Source organism: Cyprinodon tularosa, unplaced genomic scaffold (assembly GCF_016077235.1).
Source record: "Cyprinodon tularosa strain WSP-4 unplaced genomic scaffold, ASM1607723v1 ctg1778, whole genome shotgun sequence".
Classification (NCBI taxonomy): Eukaryota; Metazoa; Chordata; class Actinopteri; order Cyprinodontiformes; family Cyprinodontidae; genus Cyprinodon; species Cyprinodon tularosa.
Genome location: NW_024038596.1, coordinates 1 through 16763, shown reverse-complemented (window position 1 = coordinate 16763; position 16763 = coordinate 1). Strand labels below are relative to the sequence as shown.

The 16763-nt window shown below is 42.0% G+C and overlaps 2 protein-coding genes across 3 annotated transcripts; one reads left to right on the top strand and one right to left on the bottom strand.

The window, feature by feature from the left end:
- Positions 1-1744: 1744 nt before the first annotated feature.
- On the top strand, positions 1745-5542 carry ciao1 (cytosolic iron-sulfur assembly component 1). 2 transcript variants are annotated; one of them, XM_038281971.1, is made up of 7 exons: positions 1745-2081; positions 2993-3141; positions 3227-3338; positions 3449-3528; positions 3618-3819; positions 3903-3972; positions 5143-5542. In XM_038281971.1, exons 1-7 carry the CDS (start codon positions 1943-1945, stop codon positions 5375-5377), a joined length of 987 nt encoding a protein of 328 aa, XP_038137899.1. In that variant the 5' UTR covers positions 1745-1942; the 3' UTR covers positions 5378-5542. The 2 variants fall into 2 exon arrangements, with proteins under 2 accessions (XP_038137899.1, XP_038137898.1); XM_038281970.1 differs by having other exon boundaries at positions 1746-2081; positions 3440-3528.
- A 969-nt stretch (positions 5543-6511) lies between these two features.
- Positions 6512-16759, bottom strand: snrnp200 (small nuclear ribonucleoprotein 200 (U5); the record flags this gene model as incomplete). The annotated part of the gene is made up of 25 exons (XM_038281969.1): positions 6512-6779; positions 6861-6953; positions 7038-7119; positions 7639-7799; positions 7881-8057; positions 8146-8289; positions 8391-8512; positions 8605-8769; positions 8853-9042; positions 9194-9302; positions 9387-9495; positions 9573-9724; positions 9819-9997; positions 10087-10278; positions 10357-10584; positions 11458-11618; positions 11708-11881; positions 11981-12170; positions 12258-12412; positions 12524-12642; positions 12730-12836; positions 12989-13072; positions 16192-16272; positions 16377-16529; positions 16628-16759. Coding segments are annotated over 25 exons (3609 nt in total), but the record flags the coding sequence as incomplete, so codon positions are not given.
- Between the last annotated feature and the right edge of the window lie 4 nt (positions 16760-16763).

Genomic DNA, 16763 nt, shown 5'->3' with positions numbered 1-16763 from the left:
ATTTCACACAGGAAAAAGTTATTTTCCTTCAGGATTTAGTCTTTAATCATTACACTCCATTTTCTTTTTCGTTTTTATTACAAGCATATGGTTTACAACAGTTTTCAATGGGATGAGAACATTTGGACACTGTGAAACAACGACAGTTTTTTTAAGGAACGTGTGGAAAAGAACAATGAGTTGTTTGCTTTTAGCGGCCACGCGTCTTATGCATCACACTTGTCTGTGAACGCTGTGCTGTGTAGATGCGCATTTGATTTTACCCTTAAAGCTAGTGTGTAATAATTACAGGGATATACAGTCAGAAATGTAATATATTATACATAACTGTATTATTTTATCATCATCTACGAGCTCAGCCTCTTAACCTTAATATTTGTGTTGCCTTAGAATTTGTTATTTATAATTACATAGGAACGGGTCTCGCAGCCATGGAGGCAGACATCTTTGCGCTACGGCAGCGCAGAGCCAACAAACTAGTGATTGCGAGATCGCCAAAATGTCACAACGATGTAGAAAAAATAACGGGTATATTTATTATTTTAAGTCTACATGAAATCTATACCCTACACAGACTAATGAAATACTATCTGTAAAATTATCTATGTAAACAAACCTCATCACTTGAGAAGGTAGGTGATGCGGACGTCGTGGAAGACATTGTTCCGTAACGCTCGCCGTACTGTTGGGGGGGAGAAGCGGTGGGGGGGGGGTGTTCATGTTGCTGCAGTCTGCAGTCTGACCGCTAGATGTCGCTAAAAGTTACACACTGTAGCTTTAAGAGAAAGCTTTGCAATTTCAAAACGCATGTCGGCTACCATGGTTTATTGTTGTGTGTAAATAACAAGAGACCACAACAAGTAAATCAGCCGTACCTCGGTCAAAATCTTTGGAATAAATGTTATTTAAAAAATCCTTATTTTTGTAAATGAATCTGCCAAATAACCACATTTATTTCCCACGAGAGGTATATTTAAACGTTTCTATATCATTAATATAAGAAGCCAAGCTCCATTGGTCGTATTTTAATCAGTTTTCCTTGTCGATATGCAGTTGAACAGAGCGATGCGCGCTCCCGCGACTGGGGATGCATATCTCGGCAGGCATGCATTTTTGGGCATAACACCTGTTAGCAAGGACCTGAGGAAGAGCGGCTGCTGACGTCACTCTGCTGCCCCCGCCGCTCAGAATGCTTTTTCGTTTTCGAGTTGTGGACAGTACTTTGCAGGCAGACCATGAAAACGAAAAAGCAATGTCCGCTGTGTTTTCTCTTTAATTATGGCATAAAAGTGCAGTGTTAAAGAAGAAAATGCAAATAGGATGATTGATTACTAATTTCATTTATGAGTCAAACAATGCAGCCACATTCTCAAAATGAAAAAGCATTTCCAGAAATGCTTTTTCATTCTCAAATTGTACATTTCAAATTGAATTTTGGTATAAATTTGCTAGGGAACATTCTGAAAAATAAATCTCAAATGTCTTACTTTTTAATTTTGATTAAGTAAAAGGATGAGCAGTGTTGAAGAAGAAAATGAAAATGCAAACAGGATTATTGATTACTAATATCATTTATGAGTCAAACAATGCAGCCCAATTCTTAAAATTTCTGGAAATGCTTTTTCATTTTAAATATGGTAACGATTTGCTTCCATATCCGCCCGCCCCTGCCCTGCCGGCGAAGCAGAGCAGAGAGGTTAGGAAATCGAGCGCACCCAGGATCCAGAATTCAACGCGCGTGCAGCGTCTCACAAGAAAACATGGCGACATTTCCGTTACAGACGTCGCTTTAAAAATTTTCTTTACTTTATTTTTTTGCTGCAAAAATACCACACGATTTAATAATTTCTCTTCATATGTTGATAAATGACAGTAAGCTTTAGTATCAGGTATTACATTTAAAGTAGACACGGAAGTATCGACGCCTCCAGCGGGGTTAGACATGAAGGAGGCTTTGGCCGAGGTTCAGAGGATCAGCGCACATCCGGACTCCCGCTGCTGGTTCGTTTCTTGGAGCCCGAATGGCGCTTTGCTGGCTTCATGCGGGGGTGACAAGGCCATCCGCATATGGGGGCGAGAGGGTGAGTTATCATAAACACGACTTTTTAGGACTCCAAAGGGTGAATGCACTAAAGCACTAGTGGCTAGTCAAATCAAATGACATTCATTGGCTTGTCAGTTTAAAACGCATTGACAAACCGCAAGTATTCTCCCCAAATACGTTCAAATTTGAATCCCATGACTTTAATAAAACATATTCTGAAACACATACAGTCCTCACAACATATGAAAATAAAGCTTAAGCCTTTATAGTGTATTCAGTGAAATACTTTGAAAATTAACATTTCGAGCCAATAGTGTTATTTGAATCCAGGACCAGACCTTATAACCTTTGTAACATAAAAAAATATGGATATTTTGATGGCAAAAATGAGTTTCAATAATACTTGCCTGAATATATTAGGAAAATAAAAAAGTGCTTCTATAAGAAATTCATTAAAAAACTCTGAGAGTGTAGAAAAAACATTTTATTTTGGTACAACATAACCTTAGAGGCATTAATGCTGATACTGAAACTTGGCATTTTTTGGTTTATAAACCTAAATATAACAGTTAACAAGGATTATGATCCTTTTAACTTTAATTTTTAACTTTTCAATTAGCTTTTTACCTTTTTTTCCCAGCTTAATGTACAGCAGGTAATGTATCATTCAAGGGCTCATCTAACTGGTCAAATGCTAATTGGACCTTAATTCTAAGGCAAGTGATCAATAACGGTAACTTGCCCTATAAAGGGTTAAAGTCTTCAGTTCTGTTGTATTTAGTGCTGAAACCATAAATCTGATTAATCGTGATCAATTAATGAAATAATCGACAACTACAGGGCTGCCAACTTTTCACCAAGCCTTGGAGTGAAATTCGGAAAATAGTTTGGTCAGGCAACCATTGTCATACCATCTTAACACCTGTTTTTTTATTCTTTTTTCTTTAGGTGACTTGTGGGTCTGTAAGACAGTGCTGCAGGATGGTCACCAGCGCACTGTGAGGAAGGTGGCTTGGTCTCCATGTGGCTACTATCTGGCTTCTGCCAGTTTTGATGCAACCACTTGCATCTGGAAGAAAAAGAATGATGACTTTGAGGTTTGATGAGGCAGTATTTTTACTTCTTTTGTCATTTAAAAGACCATCTTTGAAATCCTTTACCACTTTTGAATTTGTCCCCTAGAGTTTGACTGTGTTGGAAGGACATGAAAACGAGGTCAAATGCGTGGCGTGGGCCCCTTCAGGGAACCTTCTGGCCACATGTAGCCGTGACAAGAGTGTCTGGGTTTGGGAAGGTTTGTGTCAACAGAAGCTGAACTCAAATGCTGTTGCAAAGTAACTTTAGCTCTTAGCTTGTGTATAAACACGATTTATTTTTTATTTTTGTGCTTTTCAGTGGATGAAGATGAAGAATATGAGTGTGTTACTGTGTTGAACTCTCACACACAAGATGTCAAACATGTTACTTGGCACCCCACAAAGGAGGTAACACAAACTCATTTCTTCTTATTATATTAATTAGTCTGATCCCCCCCCCCCAATACGTGACATAACAAAGCTTCATGTTCGTACAGCTTCTGGCTTCAGCCAGCTATGACAACAACATTTGCATTTACAAAGAAGACGACGACGACTGGGAGTGCCAGGCTACTTTGCAGGGACACACATCCACGGTGTGGAGCTTGTGTTTTGACGCTGCTGGAGAGAGGATGGCTTCCTGCAGCGATGACCGTACCGTGAAGATTTGGAAAGAGTATCCCAGCGATAGTGGGCAAGGTGTGTTTTTGGTGGACAGTAACGCGTTTTCCATGTATCAGGAAGAAAAAAAAAAAAAACGCTTCTTATTTGCTTCTTTCAAGGCGACCTCTCTTGGAAGTGCGTTTGCACGCTGTCTGGATATCATGGACGAACGGTTTATGATGTTGCCTGGTAAGTTTTTGTGCTTCTGGGATTTTGTAAAGTAGATGCTGCTTGTTTGAAAGGTCTACCAGCCCTGATCCTCAACTTTTAATGTAGTGATTAAAATATGTTTTTCCCATTCCTAAGTGCTAGCAGCTCAAAATAACAGCATCCTCTATTTTTATTTGATGTTGGATGTTTGAAAAATATGAAATCAGTTAACCCTGTAATGCCAAATGTATCATATTTGATGCATACGGTTTCTGAAATGTTTTGCGTCTGACACCTTTTGCATAATCTAATGGTAAAACCTCAAAATCCTATTGTACACAATCAGATATACCTGATAACAGAGGGCAGAAGCCTACGCAAAAAATAATCTTGACTTATTCCATAGTAATAAATTATTATCAAAAATGTATTTCTGTTTTTTCTTTTTACATATTTTGTTAAAAGGCCAAATAAGGACTTCAAACCAAAAAAAAGTAACTTTCTGTTTTGTTTTATTCTTGGATAGGGCTTTAAAGGGTTAAATGTAAAAATTGTAACCAGAAGTTGGACCATTTAGATTTTATTTAATAAATTCAGATTAGATACACTTTTATATATTTCAACTGATTAACTGAAATATAATGGTCTTCATTTGTTGTCATAAAATTTAATAAACCACTTTCATTCAAGTCCGAGCTTTACTTTTTGAATTTTGAGTGACATGTCTACTTTTAAATTCCTTACTGTTGCATGTGGGGCGAAAACAATTAACTGGATTAATTGATTATTGAAATAATTAATTTAATAATCAATTTATTTTTAACTGGAATATAGAGACTATAAAACATGCCTTTAGTTGACAGAGAAACCCGCTTAGAGCAGTAATTATACAAATATTGTAAAAAAAAATATAAACATTTTGCATTTAAAAAAGACAAAAAAAATTCTATATGTCCTATCCAGAACTCCTTAGGTGGAAAAGTTTTTTTTTAACCTGGTTTAATTTTGTAAAGTCTTCTTCTAGGAACCTTTTGTCATCTGATTATTAATCGATTAATTGGAAAAAAAAAAGATTATCGATTTGCAAAATAATAATTAGTTGCGAGCCTAGTTGCATTTCTAGTAGTCCTAAAACTTCTAAAATGTTAAAAGTAATCTGTCTCTTTAAAAGTGATTTAGTTTCTGACTAAATAATCCTAATCTGCTCAGGTGTCAACTGACTGGTGCTCTGGCGACTGCCAGTGGGGACGACGCAGTGAGGGTTTTCAAGGAGGATGTGACGGCCAGTCCAGATGAGCCTGTATTTTCATTGGTTGCCCAGGTAACCAGAGCTCACAACCAGGATGTAAACTGCGTTTCCTGGAACCCAAAGGAGGCGGGCCTTCTGGCCTCCTGCAGCGATAATGGAGAAATTGCAATTTGGAGATTTAAAGAGGAAGACTGATTCCCTGGCTTCGTTACTGGAAGTTTCACAGATAACTTTCCTTTTTGCTCTTCTGCTTCATGTAAATGTTTCATCTGCAGCAGTGCTTCATGTGCTTTTGAGTCCACATCGTGGAAATGAGATTGAAAATTTCTTAAGAGTTGATATAAATGGCGAAATATTAAACAAATGGTGTGGATTGTTTTTATTCAAACAACAATTCAGAAAGGACACCATACTAAAAACACTTAGGCTACGTTCACACTGCAGGCCTTAATGCTCAATTCCGATTTTTTTGCGTGTCCGTTCACACTTCCAAGTATATGCGACTTGTATGTGATCTACTGTGTGAACTGAAAGCGTTCAACCGAAGTGTCCCGCATGCGCACTCGAGGACGCGATGACGTCACATGTAGCAAGCGTCCTCAGTGTTTGCGGAAGTAAACATGACTCGTAATACCGCAGCGTATATTGCGTTCTTTAAGTTCTTCTCCAACAGGAGCAGGCACAATACGAATGAAATCTTTTTAAGAAGATCAAAAAGAAAGACCCTCCCCCGGTTCCGGTAAGACCCTTCGAGTTTGGTCTGAATCAACCTATCTTTCCAAATATGAATTAAGTCAGCAACCTCACTTTCTCTCCATTGACTACTCTCTGTGTTATCTTCCGCCATGGTTGTTAGTTTTTCCCGCCTCCGCTTAGTAGGACGCAGATTAGTAACGTTTAGTAACATTTGTCAAGTATCAATGACGTGTAGGTCGGATGAATGCGACCTGGCAGTACAGACACAGGTCGCATTTGAAAAGATCAGATACGTATCGGATTCAGGACCACATATCCAAGTGGCCTGGGTCGCATTTGAAAAAATCCGATCTGTGTCGTTCAGACTGTCATAAAAAGATCAGATACAGGTCACATATGGGCAAAAAAATCGGAATTGGGTCACTTCAGGCTGCAGTGTGAACGTAACCTTAGAGCAGGAATTAGATTTCCATAAGATCACTGGAGTGCTCGTTTGTATTTAAACACACAATCTGCACGACTGTAGCCTAACCCGCATCTTGACAGTCTTGTACCTGTTAGATAAAAGCTGGACAAACCCTCTACACTGAGATCTGGAGTTCAGTGTTCAGACGATTCAAGAAATCTACAGGATAAAATCAAACTGAACTTTAATGAGCAAACATTGAGACATGTTGACAGAGTAAAAAGGTACATAAATCAGGATGAATATCTAAAAGAAAAAAAACATTGATTCCCTCCAACAATCGGCTTAATCTGAGTCACTGTCCCCCTCGCTGTCAGCCTCCTTTACGTCCACGCTGAATTTGTACTCCTGATCACACCCCATGTATGCATCACTCATGAAGTACAGGGTGTAGTTATGGATGCCAATAGCAGGCGCAACAAAGTCCAGCTTGACCTGCAGAGAACAGACATGGTTTTAGGTTTTGGTTCAAGGAGCTCTATCTGGTCAAAGTATTTGCTTTTTGACTTGCTTCACCTTTGCTTTCTGCTGAAGAGTTAACCTCTTGATAGAAATAAGGCTGTTGGACTTGGGGTCTCCGATGACCACCCACCAGCCCTCCTCACGTTTCTGCAACAAGATTAGTCACACAGTCATTTAACATTTTATTAAAAAGCAGGTGTTTAAAAAAGTGCGGAGTGCTGTGACACTAACCTGAGGGAAAAGTGGAGCGATGACGGGACCGGTCACCTCCTCCTCTCGCTCGAGCTGAACTTGGACCAGAACTGAACTACCGCTGCAAAAAAAGAGGGAAATACAGCAATCAGATCACCCAAAGGTTAAACCTTAAAACTGGATCAATTATTTTTAAAATTTAACCCAAAATAGTGCAGGATTGTTTCTAAATTAAAAGAAAACGACTTGCTGTGTTATGCATTTTTCTTCATTAAGTAACGTTTAAGTAACGTCACCAAATAATACAGTAAATTATCCAGCAGGGGGCGCCCTAGTGTGGTTTTCAACCAAAGAGGCAGCACAGTCCAGGTCAGTTGCGTTCCATTTACATTCAACGGTTAACTCGGTACCGTGCTAGGACAGCTCTCGGCAGGTTAAAAATGGGGCTAGTGTTTGAGTGAATTACCCTCAATCTCCCTGACAAATGGCAGTAGTTTTTACACTATATTCCATAAAAGGTGCAACTCTGATAAACAGACCATTAAAGATAAAAAAAAAAAAAATTTATTTTAGATTTCACAATCTATTCAAAAATAAAAAGGTATGCAAACAGCTTGCTGGAGGCTGAGTGTAAGCAGACCTTTTGATGTTGTCCCTCTCGGCTACGTCATACGAAAGCTCAATGTTGGGGTAGCGGTTACAGAAGCGAGCCACGTCCGCTATCTGTGCGTCTGAGAGCTGCAGCAATGATGTTCTCTCCTCATCCTCCATCTCCATGATATCAAAGATGCTCTCCACACCCTTAAGGTAAAAGAAGTAGATCGTCAGTCAGAATGTTGAACTTCAGAACAGAAGTGGGAGGCGCATACAAGCACCACTCACTTTGTCGGTGCAGCGTTTGATGTGGTCTGAGGTGAAGTGGGGCAGCTGTCTCAGATAGGAATCCTTGGACCACATGGCTTGAGTGACCATCTGCGCCAGCTCCATAGCAGCCAGGGCTGGACTCAGCCAGCCGTTACTGGACAGCACATCCACACAGGCCTGAATCAGGCGGATCGCCTACAACCAGAAAACGCTTATTTTCAGAGAGACGCTACAGGATGTAAACTAAACACTTGCTGCGTTCTAGCAGAACTTGAATGGAAACCTTGCTCAGGATGTCTTCGGTGTCTGACTGGAGCTCTGCGCTCAGCTGCATCCTGGAGAGGTGGGCTTGCAGCAGCAGGTTGGTCTTCACATGGGGGTCATTAAACTTCGGGTTGTTTAACTTGTGGGGGACTTTTTGTGCCAGCTGAAATAAAAGAAATGGAAAAAAATATTTTATTTTAACTAATACTACTTCAACAACAGATTTCATATTCCATACAAAAAAAAGTCTAAGTCCAAGTTCACCTGTCGGAGAAGTGCGTCCTCGTGGTGCCTGATGGGAATGTTCTTGTATTCAGCCGCATTGGAGATGATTTCGATTAACCCACGGATCTTCGTCTTGGCATTCAGCGACATACTGAACAACTCTGGAAAAAAACAAACAGAATATTTGTTTAGCATCTAACAGGAGAAAAACTTTCAATGTTAGGTTGGATGCCGGGGCAGCGTTAGTACGAACCGATGGTGGTGTAGTTGATGTAGTAGTAAGCGGCAATCATTCCCAGATTGAGCGGAGCGACGTCCATTTCATCCTCAATGCTGATGCATTTGGACTGCTCCAGGTCATGCAAGGTGTTTTCCACCAATTCGGAGAGGTGATCGGACAGGTGACGATGGGACATGCCTGCCGTGATTACAGGACAGTTATCAGAACTCCTTTAAACTTCCAGTAAACCTACCCAGTCAGCACTTAAGCGCACTCCTCACCTTGCAGGTTGTAGTAGTTGGGGTTCTGCGTCATACGCCGGTAGAGGAACGTCCACGTCAGGTAGTCGACGGCATCTTGCTTGTTCTCCACCGTCTTGGTGACGATCTCGGCGTTGAAGTGGTCATGGAGACAGTGATCCAAGTGTGATTCCACAGGCAGGGGCTCATAGAGGAACTTCTTGAAGAAGTCCTACAAGGAAAACAGGAGGCGAAATAATTAACATTTATCTTTTTTTTTTTATGTAATTTTAACAAGTTCTGAGAAACCAACTTTAAGTTTTAGTTCAGGCTTGTTAATTATCTTATATTAATTTCAAAGTGAAACATAAACGCTAATTTACCTTCTTAGAGCCCTGACACATGATAACACAGCGTCCCTCATCATCTTGCATGGGCCTGTTCGCCTTACCGACCATCTGGAGGACATCGTAGATGGGATAGTCCACATATCTAAAACAAAGACGACAGGAAAGATGTAAAGGAAGTCTCATTATTTTGGATCATACTGTGAGTAAAGTTCTCAAAGGGCCTTACGCATGGATTTTCCCATTGTAGTACTGCGTGTCCATGACGATGACGAGATGTGCAGAGAAGTTGATGCCCCAGCAGAGCGAACGTGAGGAAACCACCACCTGGACGGCACCTGTACCCAGAGAGGAAGTTCAAATCACAAGAAAACTTTCATCCCGTTTCTGTATTTTTATCTTTATTGTTTTATACCGGAGTTAAAAAGCTGTTCCACAATCCGGCGCTCTGTCGCGCTTAGGCCCTCGTGCAGGTACGCCACGCCATTGGCTAGGGTTTCTTTCAGAGTTGGGTCGTTTATTTTCTCTAGGAACGGAACCAAGTCTTTCTCTGTGCAGTGCAGGAACCTAAAGAAAGAAATGTTTTATCAGATAATTTTTTTTTGCAGATTTTAATCTCTGTTCTGCAATCAAAAATACAATAATTAAAGTAAAGGCTGACCTCTGAGGGACAACATCTGCAGCGCAGAAGGTCAGGATGTCAATGGCGGTGAGGCGGGTCTGCCTGCGGGATGGGACAAACACCACCACCGGCTTGGAGGGTGAATGCTTCATGATGGCGTGATACACTGGCTTAGCCATGGACAGAAGGCGAGTCTGAGTGTGGCTCACATTGAAGCCCTACAGGGACAGAGGAGCATTTACAGCACATTAGCAACCCGGCAGGTAATGGCTGGTTTCTGGGTGCAGGCAGCCGTGTGTTAACGGACCTGGATGTGCAGCTCCAGAGGAACGGGCCGAACGTTGGGGTGGAAGTTAAACGTAGCAGTGGTGCTGCAGCCCAGCCAGTGAGCCACGTCTTTGGCGTTGGACAGCGAGGAGCTGAGGGCCACAATGCGGATGGGTCGCTCTATCTGAGAGGAAATGTACCTCATCCTGGAGCAGATGACCTCTAGCACAGGCTGATAAAAAAACGAGAAATAAAAAATAAACCAAAACTGCCTAAAAAAAACCCAAAACCAAATATATTTTTTTCTTACTCCATTTTCTCCTCCAATGAGGTGCGTCTCATCCACGATAAAAAGGCTGACGTTCTGGACGTTCTTTCTCTGTTTCCAGCGGCGGGACAGGATGTCCCACTTGTCAGGGGTGCTGACGATGATGTCGCCTTTTCCCAGCAGCTTCAGATCTGTGCTGGTTTCTCCTGTCAGCAGAACCACCTTCTTGTTCAGGATATCTTGGAACTTCTGGTGCCAGTCGACAAAAACCTGAAAACAAAAGTCCGGCATAAATCCTCGCAAAAGTATCCGAGGTTCTTGACCTTTCTAACATTTCATGATATGCCATAACGTGAGGATTAAGAAGCTCAGTGTGGCTGTTATTCTGATTAATCTGAGAAGTATGGCATGGGGTCAAATGGACCCTGCCTTTGCAAAAACAAAGTTAGTCGCAAATAAAATACTGCATTTCCCCAATTTGTGAATAAAGTCCATCTGAATACATATTATTCTGTCAAAGAACATTGATGAAACAATTAATGGTGCAAACAGAAGAAGTTGAAAACCTTAAAAATAGTCTATTCAGGTAGTATGACTGCATTTCTACACCAGCAGCTTACTCTGGCCACAAATGCTTTTCAATTAAATTATGATAATTCTGTTGCCCAACTTATTTTAATTGTGTTTAATCATTTGTTTTTGGTCCAATTTTAGTAAATCAAGCACATTTTGTATATTTACCAAAACAAGACCATGGGAACGAGGGTATAATACTGCACACAGGGGCAACGAGTACATTAGTAATGGAGCCAAGCAAGTCAGCATTTTTGAACTGGAGGTTTAAGAAGAGAGAAGAAAAGTCTAAGATTTAAGGTGGATTGTGCTTGAAGAAAAGAAACGCCCATGGCATAGCATACAGTATGAAAGGGTTTCATAGCAGCTCTATATACCAGAAAACAATCACAGAAAAGAGTGGAACTACAAACCAAATTAGTGGAGATTAATGAAAAATACTTTTCTTTTTATCATCATAGTATTTCATCAAGTATTCACTATTTTCTGTTGATCCAGCACATAAAACCCCAATTAAACCTGTCTTCCAGGTAACAAGAGATGGAAGGTATCAGACAGGTAAGCATGTACCTGCTCAGCCAGCGCTTCCATCGGGGTGATGTACACACAGCGACCCTCCGAGTTGTGCAGCAGCATTCTCAGAATGGCAAACTCTGCACAGATGGTCTTTCCACTGCCAGTTGGAGCTCCCACAAACACATTATCATCACTGTTGTACACAGCATTGAAGACTGAAAGAGCAAGAGAATGAAAGGTAAGAGGAGCAGAGAAGCCAGTCCTGACCTCACTTTTAAAAGATTCAGTGTTTCTCCTTGACTACCTTGTGTCTGGATGGGATTGAAGAAGGGGAACTTGTTTTGGTAAAGAGCCTCAAAGGCAGAGTTTCTGAGAGCGGTGACAGGTAGCGGCTGGAGATCCAGCAGCTCAGTGGGTGGGGGGTACTTCTCAGGTAGAATGAGGTGGCGGAAAGACACGGGCAGCTGCGTCTCACAGGCTGACAGAAAAACAATGAAAAATTGTGTAAGTTGAAGAGCTAACAGTGGAGGACAATCCTGAAAAAAAAAAAAAAAAAAAAAAGAATCAGGCTGCTTACAGAGCCACCGGTCTGAGACGACGCGGATGAAGTACTGAGGAGGCAGAGGCTCAAACACAGGCACAAAGAATGTGACAAGATGCTCGTCCTGGGCGTACTTGGCCTTCAGGAGGAAGTACTCATGGTGAAGGATGACCTCACTGTCTACATCCTCAACCAGAATCCAGAAAGCTTCAGACGAACCGTGAATCTGAGCAGAAAAAACCCCCAAACATTTATGATAAACCTGAGGAGGAAAGGGAGACTTAAGCAGATCTATGTTGCACGTTTAACTAACCTTGTCCTCCCACTGGAAGTCCGGCGTGATGGTCAGCTCCACTTTGAGCGTGGAGCGAGTGATAGGCTGGATATGGACAGCCAGGTCCAGTTTGGGGAATTGGTGCACGTATTTATGAATGGTCTTACCCATCTTTGGCATGCGGATCAGCTCACCTGAACAGAGAAATGTACAAAAGTTGTTAAAACTATACAGCCCGGATAAAAAAAAAAAAGGGTTGGTAAAAGATTCCACAGAGGGAGGGGAGAAAAATAAAATAAACTCACCGATCTCATTGTGATTGAGATCATAGAGACGCTCGAAGGGGAAATTCTTCTTCTCGATCTTCTTGACTACCTCTTCAGGCAGCTTCTTGAACTGCCTCAGAGGAGACATTGACTGCCACCTGTTGATGATGGGAACAAAACACTGTAAACGGATTCCGCCCACCACGGAGCAAAACTTCAACTTTAGCATCGCCAATCACACTCACATTCGTTTGTCAATCATCTTGCAGAGATTCATGGTCTTGTCTGTGAGTTGAGCCCAGCCCCGACTGAGCACAATCTCAAATATGGCCCGCATCAATCGACCGGCACTCTGAGGACCAAAAAAAAAAAAAAAAAAAAACAGGATATGGGAAGACAGAACAGTAACATGACATAGCAAAAATAATCCATCAATTTGAAAGAGACATGTTTTTAAAAGTGAAATGAGAATCCTTAAGGATAAAACAGCGGTTCTTACTGTACCTGTGTAACGTACACCATGTCGGCCATGAGGGCAAAACCTTCCAGTTTGAGCTGAGAGATGAAGGCTTGGAGCAGAACATTAATCTGGAACACAAACACAGATGATTTATAATCCTCTAATAAAAAAAAAAAAAAAAAAAAAAACTCTCCTTCAACCTCAATTTCATTTGGAGGGAGTGGGGTCCTAGTAGTTAGGACATACAGCTTGGAATCCTTATACGCCATTTACACTACCCTTGAAAAACCGTGCCGAGACCGGTCCGAGCTCAGTAAGTGAGATAACTTATCGTGTGTAAATGGAAAGCAAACTGAACTGAACCGAGATAACTGCAGACCAGTTCCAGAGGTGGGCTCGGTTCGGTTTTTCCCTGGCTCGGTTCTCTGATAACAAGAGCGCATGAGTAGAACGCGTCTTCTCCGTCTGGCTGCACATCGCGATTCACACTCCATTCCAGCGAGATGGAAAAATTGACACAGCGCTGATGATAAAGAGTGCTATGATCACTCCTATGAAACAGTTTATTAACACCTAAATTAACTTAAAATGCAGAAACCTGCCAGCAGAATATGTTCGCTTTTATTATTCTGGTGCCTGCAGATTGGATTATTTAGATTAAATACACCTACCAGCCGCCGCGGTGAACCGCGAGGAGGTGACCCGGCCAGAGGCTGCTGATGAAGGGATTCCTACTGTCGGCGCACCGCCGGTATGTGGGGGTCTGAGCGGCTCCGACAGAAATAACATTGGAAGGCAGCATTGTAATCTGGAATAACTGACTGCACTGATGAAGTTTTAAGGTGTACACTCACCGGCCACTTAATTAGGAACACCTGTCCAACTGCTCGTTAACACTTAATTTCTAAGCAGCCAATCACATGGGGGCAACTCAGTGCATTTAGACATGTAGACATGGTCAAGACAATCTCCTGCAGTTCGAAGCGAGCATCAGTATGGGGAAGAAAGGTGATTTGAGTGACTTTGAACGTGGCATGATTGTTGGTGCCAGAAGGGCTGGTCTGAGTATTTCAGAAACTGCTGATCTGCTGGGATTTTCACACACAACCATCTCTAGGGTTTACAGAGAATGGTCCGAAAAAGAAAAAAACATCCAGTGAGCAGCAGTTCTGTGGGCGGAAATGCCTTGTTGTTACCAGAGGTCAGAGGAGAATGGCCAGACTGGTTCGAGCTGATAGAAGAGCAACAGTGACTCAAATAACCACCCGTTACAACCAAGGTGGGCAGAAGAGCATCTATGAACACACAGTACGTCGAACTTTGAGGCAGGTGGGCTACAGCAGCAGAAGACCATACCAGGTGCCACTCCTTTCAGCTAAGAACAGAAAACTGAGGCTACAATTTGCACAAGCTCATCGAAATTGGACAATAGAAGATTGGAAAAACGTTTCCTGGTCTGATGAGTCTCGATTTCTGCTGCGACATTCGGATGGTAGGGTCAGAATTTGGCGTCTACAACATAAAAACATGGATCCATCCTGCCTTGTATCAACGGTTCAGGCTTGTAGTGGTGGTGTCATGGTGTGGGGAATATTTTCTTGGCACTCTTTGGGCCCCTTGGTACCAATTGAGCATCGTTGCAACGCCACAGCCTACCTGAGTATTGTTGCTGACCATGTCCATCCCTTTATGACCACAATGTACCCAACTTCTGATGGCTACTTTCAGCAGGATAATGCGCCATGTCATAAAGCTGGAATCATCTCAGACTGGTTTCTTGAACATGACAATGAGTTCACTGTACTCAAATGGCCTCCCCAGTCACCAGATCTCAATCCAAAAGAGCATCTTTGGGATGTGGTGGAACGGGAGATTCGCATCATGGATGTGCAGCCGACAAATCTGCGGCAACTGTGTGATGCCATCATGTCAATATGGACCAAAATCCCTGATGAATGCTTCCAGCACCTTGTTGAATCTATGCTACGAAGAATTGAGGCAGTTCTGAAGGCAAAAGGGGGTCCAACCCGTTACTAGCATGGGGTACCTAATAAAGTGGCCGGTGAGTGTATTTTCTCACTTAAAAACATATTAAAACTACTTTATTCCCACTGATCACAGCAAATATAGCTGCAAGGCAGAGAAAGGATAGTGAAGCTCTGCCCAACGCGCGTCAGACACACTTTTGCACCTCGCAGCCAGAGCAGCAAAGCTGTTTCAGCCGTGCATCAGAACTAACTGGTACAAGCAGCAAAAATGAAGCAGCAGACGCGATTTTGCTGCTTTTGCTGCGTCCGGTGTGAACGTAGCATAATGATCAAGCATAACTTTCTGAATGTGACGGGCGAAGCCATTTTGATTTGTTTGATTCCCTCCTTCTTCGTCGTCTTCTTCTTCTTGTGTTTTATGGCGGTTGGCAAACAACTTTTGGTGCATTACCGCCACCAACTGCTTGATTTCCTCCTTTAATACTGGCAGTAATACCGCAGATTGTCACTAGGAGGCGAGGAGTCGAGGAACCGAGATAGCGTTATGTGTAAACGATCGCCAGAACCGAGCTCGGATCAGTTAACCAGGCCGAGCTCGGACCGGTCTCGGCAAGGATCGGGTTTTTCAAGGGTAGCGTAAATGGGGTATTAGGTTCTGGCTTCGAGCCCTACTTCCACAGACTGCCACTCTGGGTCTCTGAGCAAAACCCTTAACCCCACACTGCTCCCCGGGAGCCCCACAATGGCAGCCCACTGGTCCCCGAGAGGATGGGTTAAATGAAGAGGTAAATTTCTTCAATAAAGTTCAATTATTTGTAATTATTTATTTATTATTTTCAGCAAACAAACACCAATCAGAATTTTTTTGGCTGATTTCAAGTTGCTGGTTTTAGTTAAACTTCGACTTTGTGATACAGGTTTTAGTTTATACCAAATTCTCTGCGAAGCATTAATTATCACAATTCAAAATATTTTCTTTTCTAACACGTTATGAGTCGTCAATAATGCCAGAAAGAAAGAGTCCTCACCACACGGTTGAAGATTCCATTTATATAGGTGACTGGTAAAGTTAAAATAAATGTTTTCTATTAGATTAAAAAAAAAAGTTAAAAATAGATTTTTTTTTTTTAAAACTAGGTGCCTTCTCTGGCCAAGCAAAAGCAGAATGAGTTTCCAACCACCGGGTTACTAAGGATTTCTTAGTGGATCTCCTACTAAAGAACACATAATGTTAGACTCTAATAAAACTGGGCGGTTACCTTAGCACTGGGCTCCTCGATGCTCTCCTTTACAGGAATTGGAACTCTTTCAAGCAGTTTTTGAAGCTCCAGTTTTTCCTCCTACAAGAAAAGTCTTTTTGTCATTTTTTGTGTGTAAAAGAGAAGCCTAAAGTAGGATTTTCATAGATAGATCATAGCCGTCATTCTACGTTTAGCTAGCACACCTCTCTCACTGTGATGTTTCTGAACTCTGAGGACAGTGAAAAGACCCTGAAGAGTTCAATCTCGCTGAGAGTGGGTTTCAGCAGCTGGTTGTAGGTCTGCACTGAATCATGGGTGATGTAGAAGTGGCTCGCAATACGTCCCAGGTCTGTAACCTTTATGTGATGACAGACGAAAAAATTGTTTGTTTTAATTTATTGTGAATTTATAATAACAAGGATCACACAGTAGAAGCGAGAGCTGATTTGCAGACCTGGAAGCTACCCGTCCTCTTGTCGTATTTAATAAGGCTGTTCTTGTCCAGGACGCTGGCTGCTGTGTGAATCAAATCCATCCTTCGCCGCTCCAGCAGCGGGTCCGAGCCTCGGTCATCATGAGAGACTCCATAG

Excerpts from the sequence above, each read along its gene's own strand:
- ciao1 (XM_038281970.1), top strand. The coding sequence starts at position 1,943 with ATGAAGGAGGCTTTGGCCGAGGTTCAGAGGATCAGCGCACATCCGGAC. Across the intron at positions 2,082-2,992 it reads CCGCATATGGGGGCGAGAGG|GTGACTTGTGGGTCTGTAAG; the intron begins GTGAGTTATCAT and ends TTTTTTCTTTAG. Across the intron at positions 3,339-3,439 it reads GAGTGTCTGGGTTTGGGAAG|TGGATGAAGATGAAGAATAT; the intron begins GTTTGTGTCAAC and ends TGTGCTTTTCAG.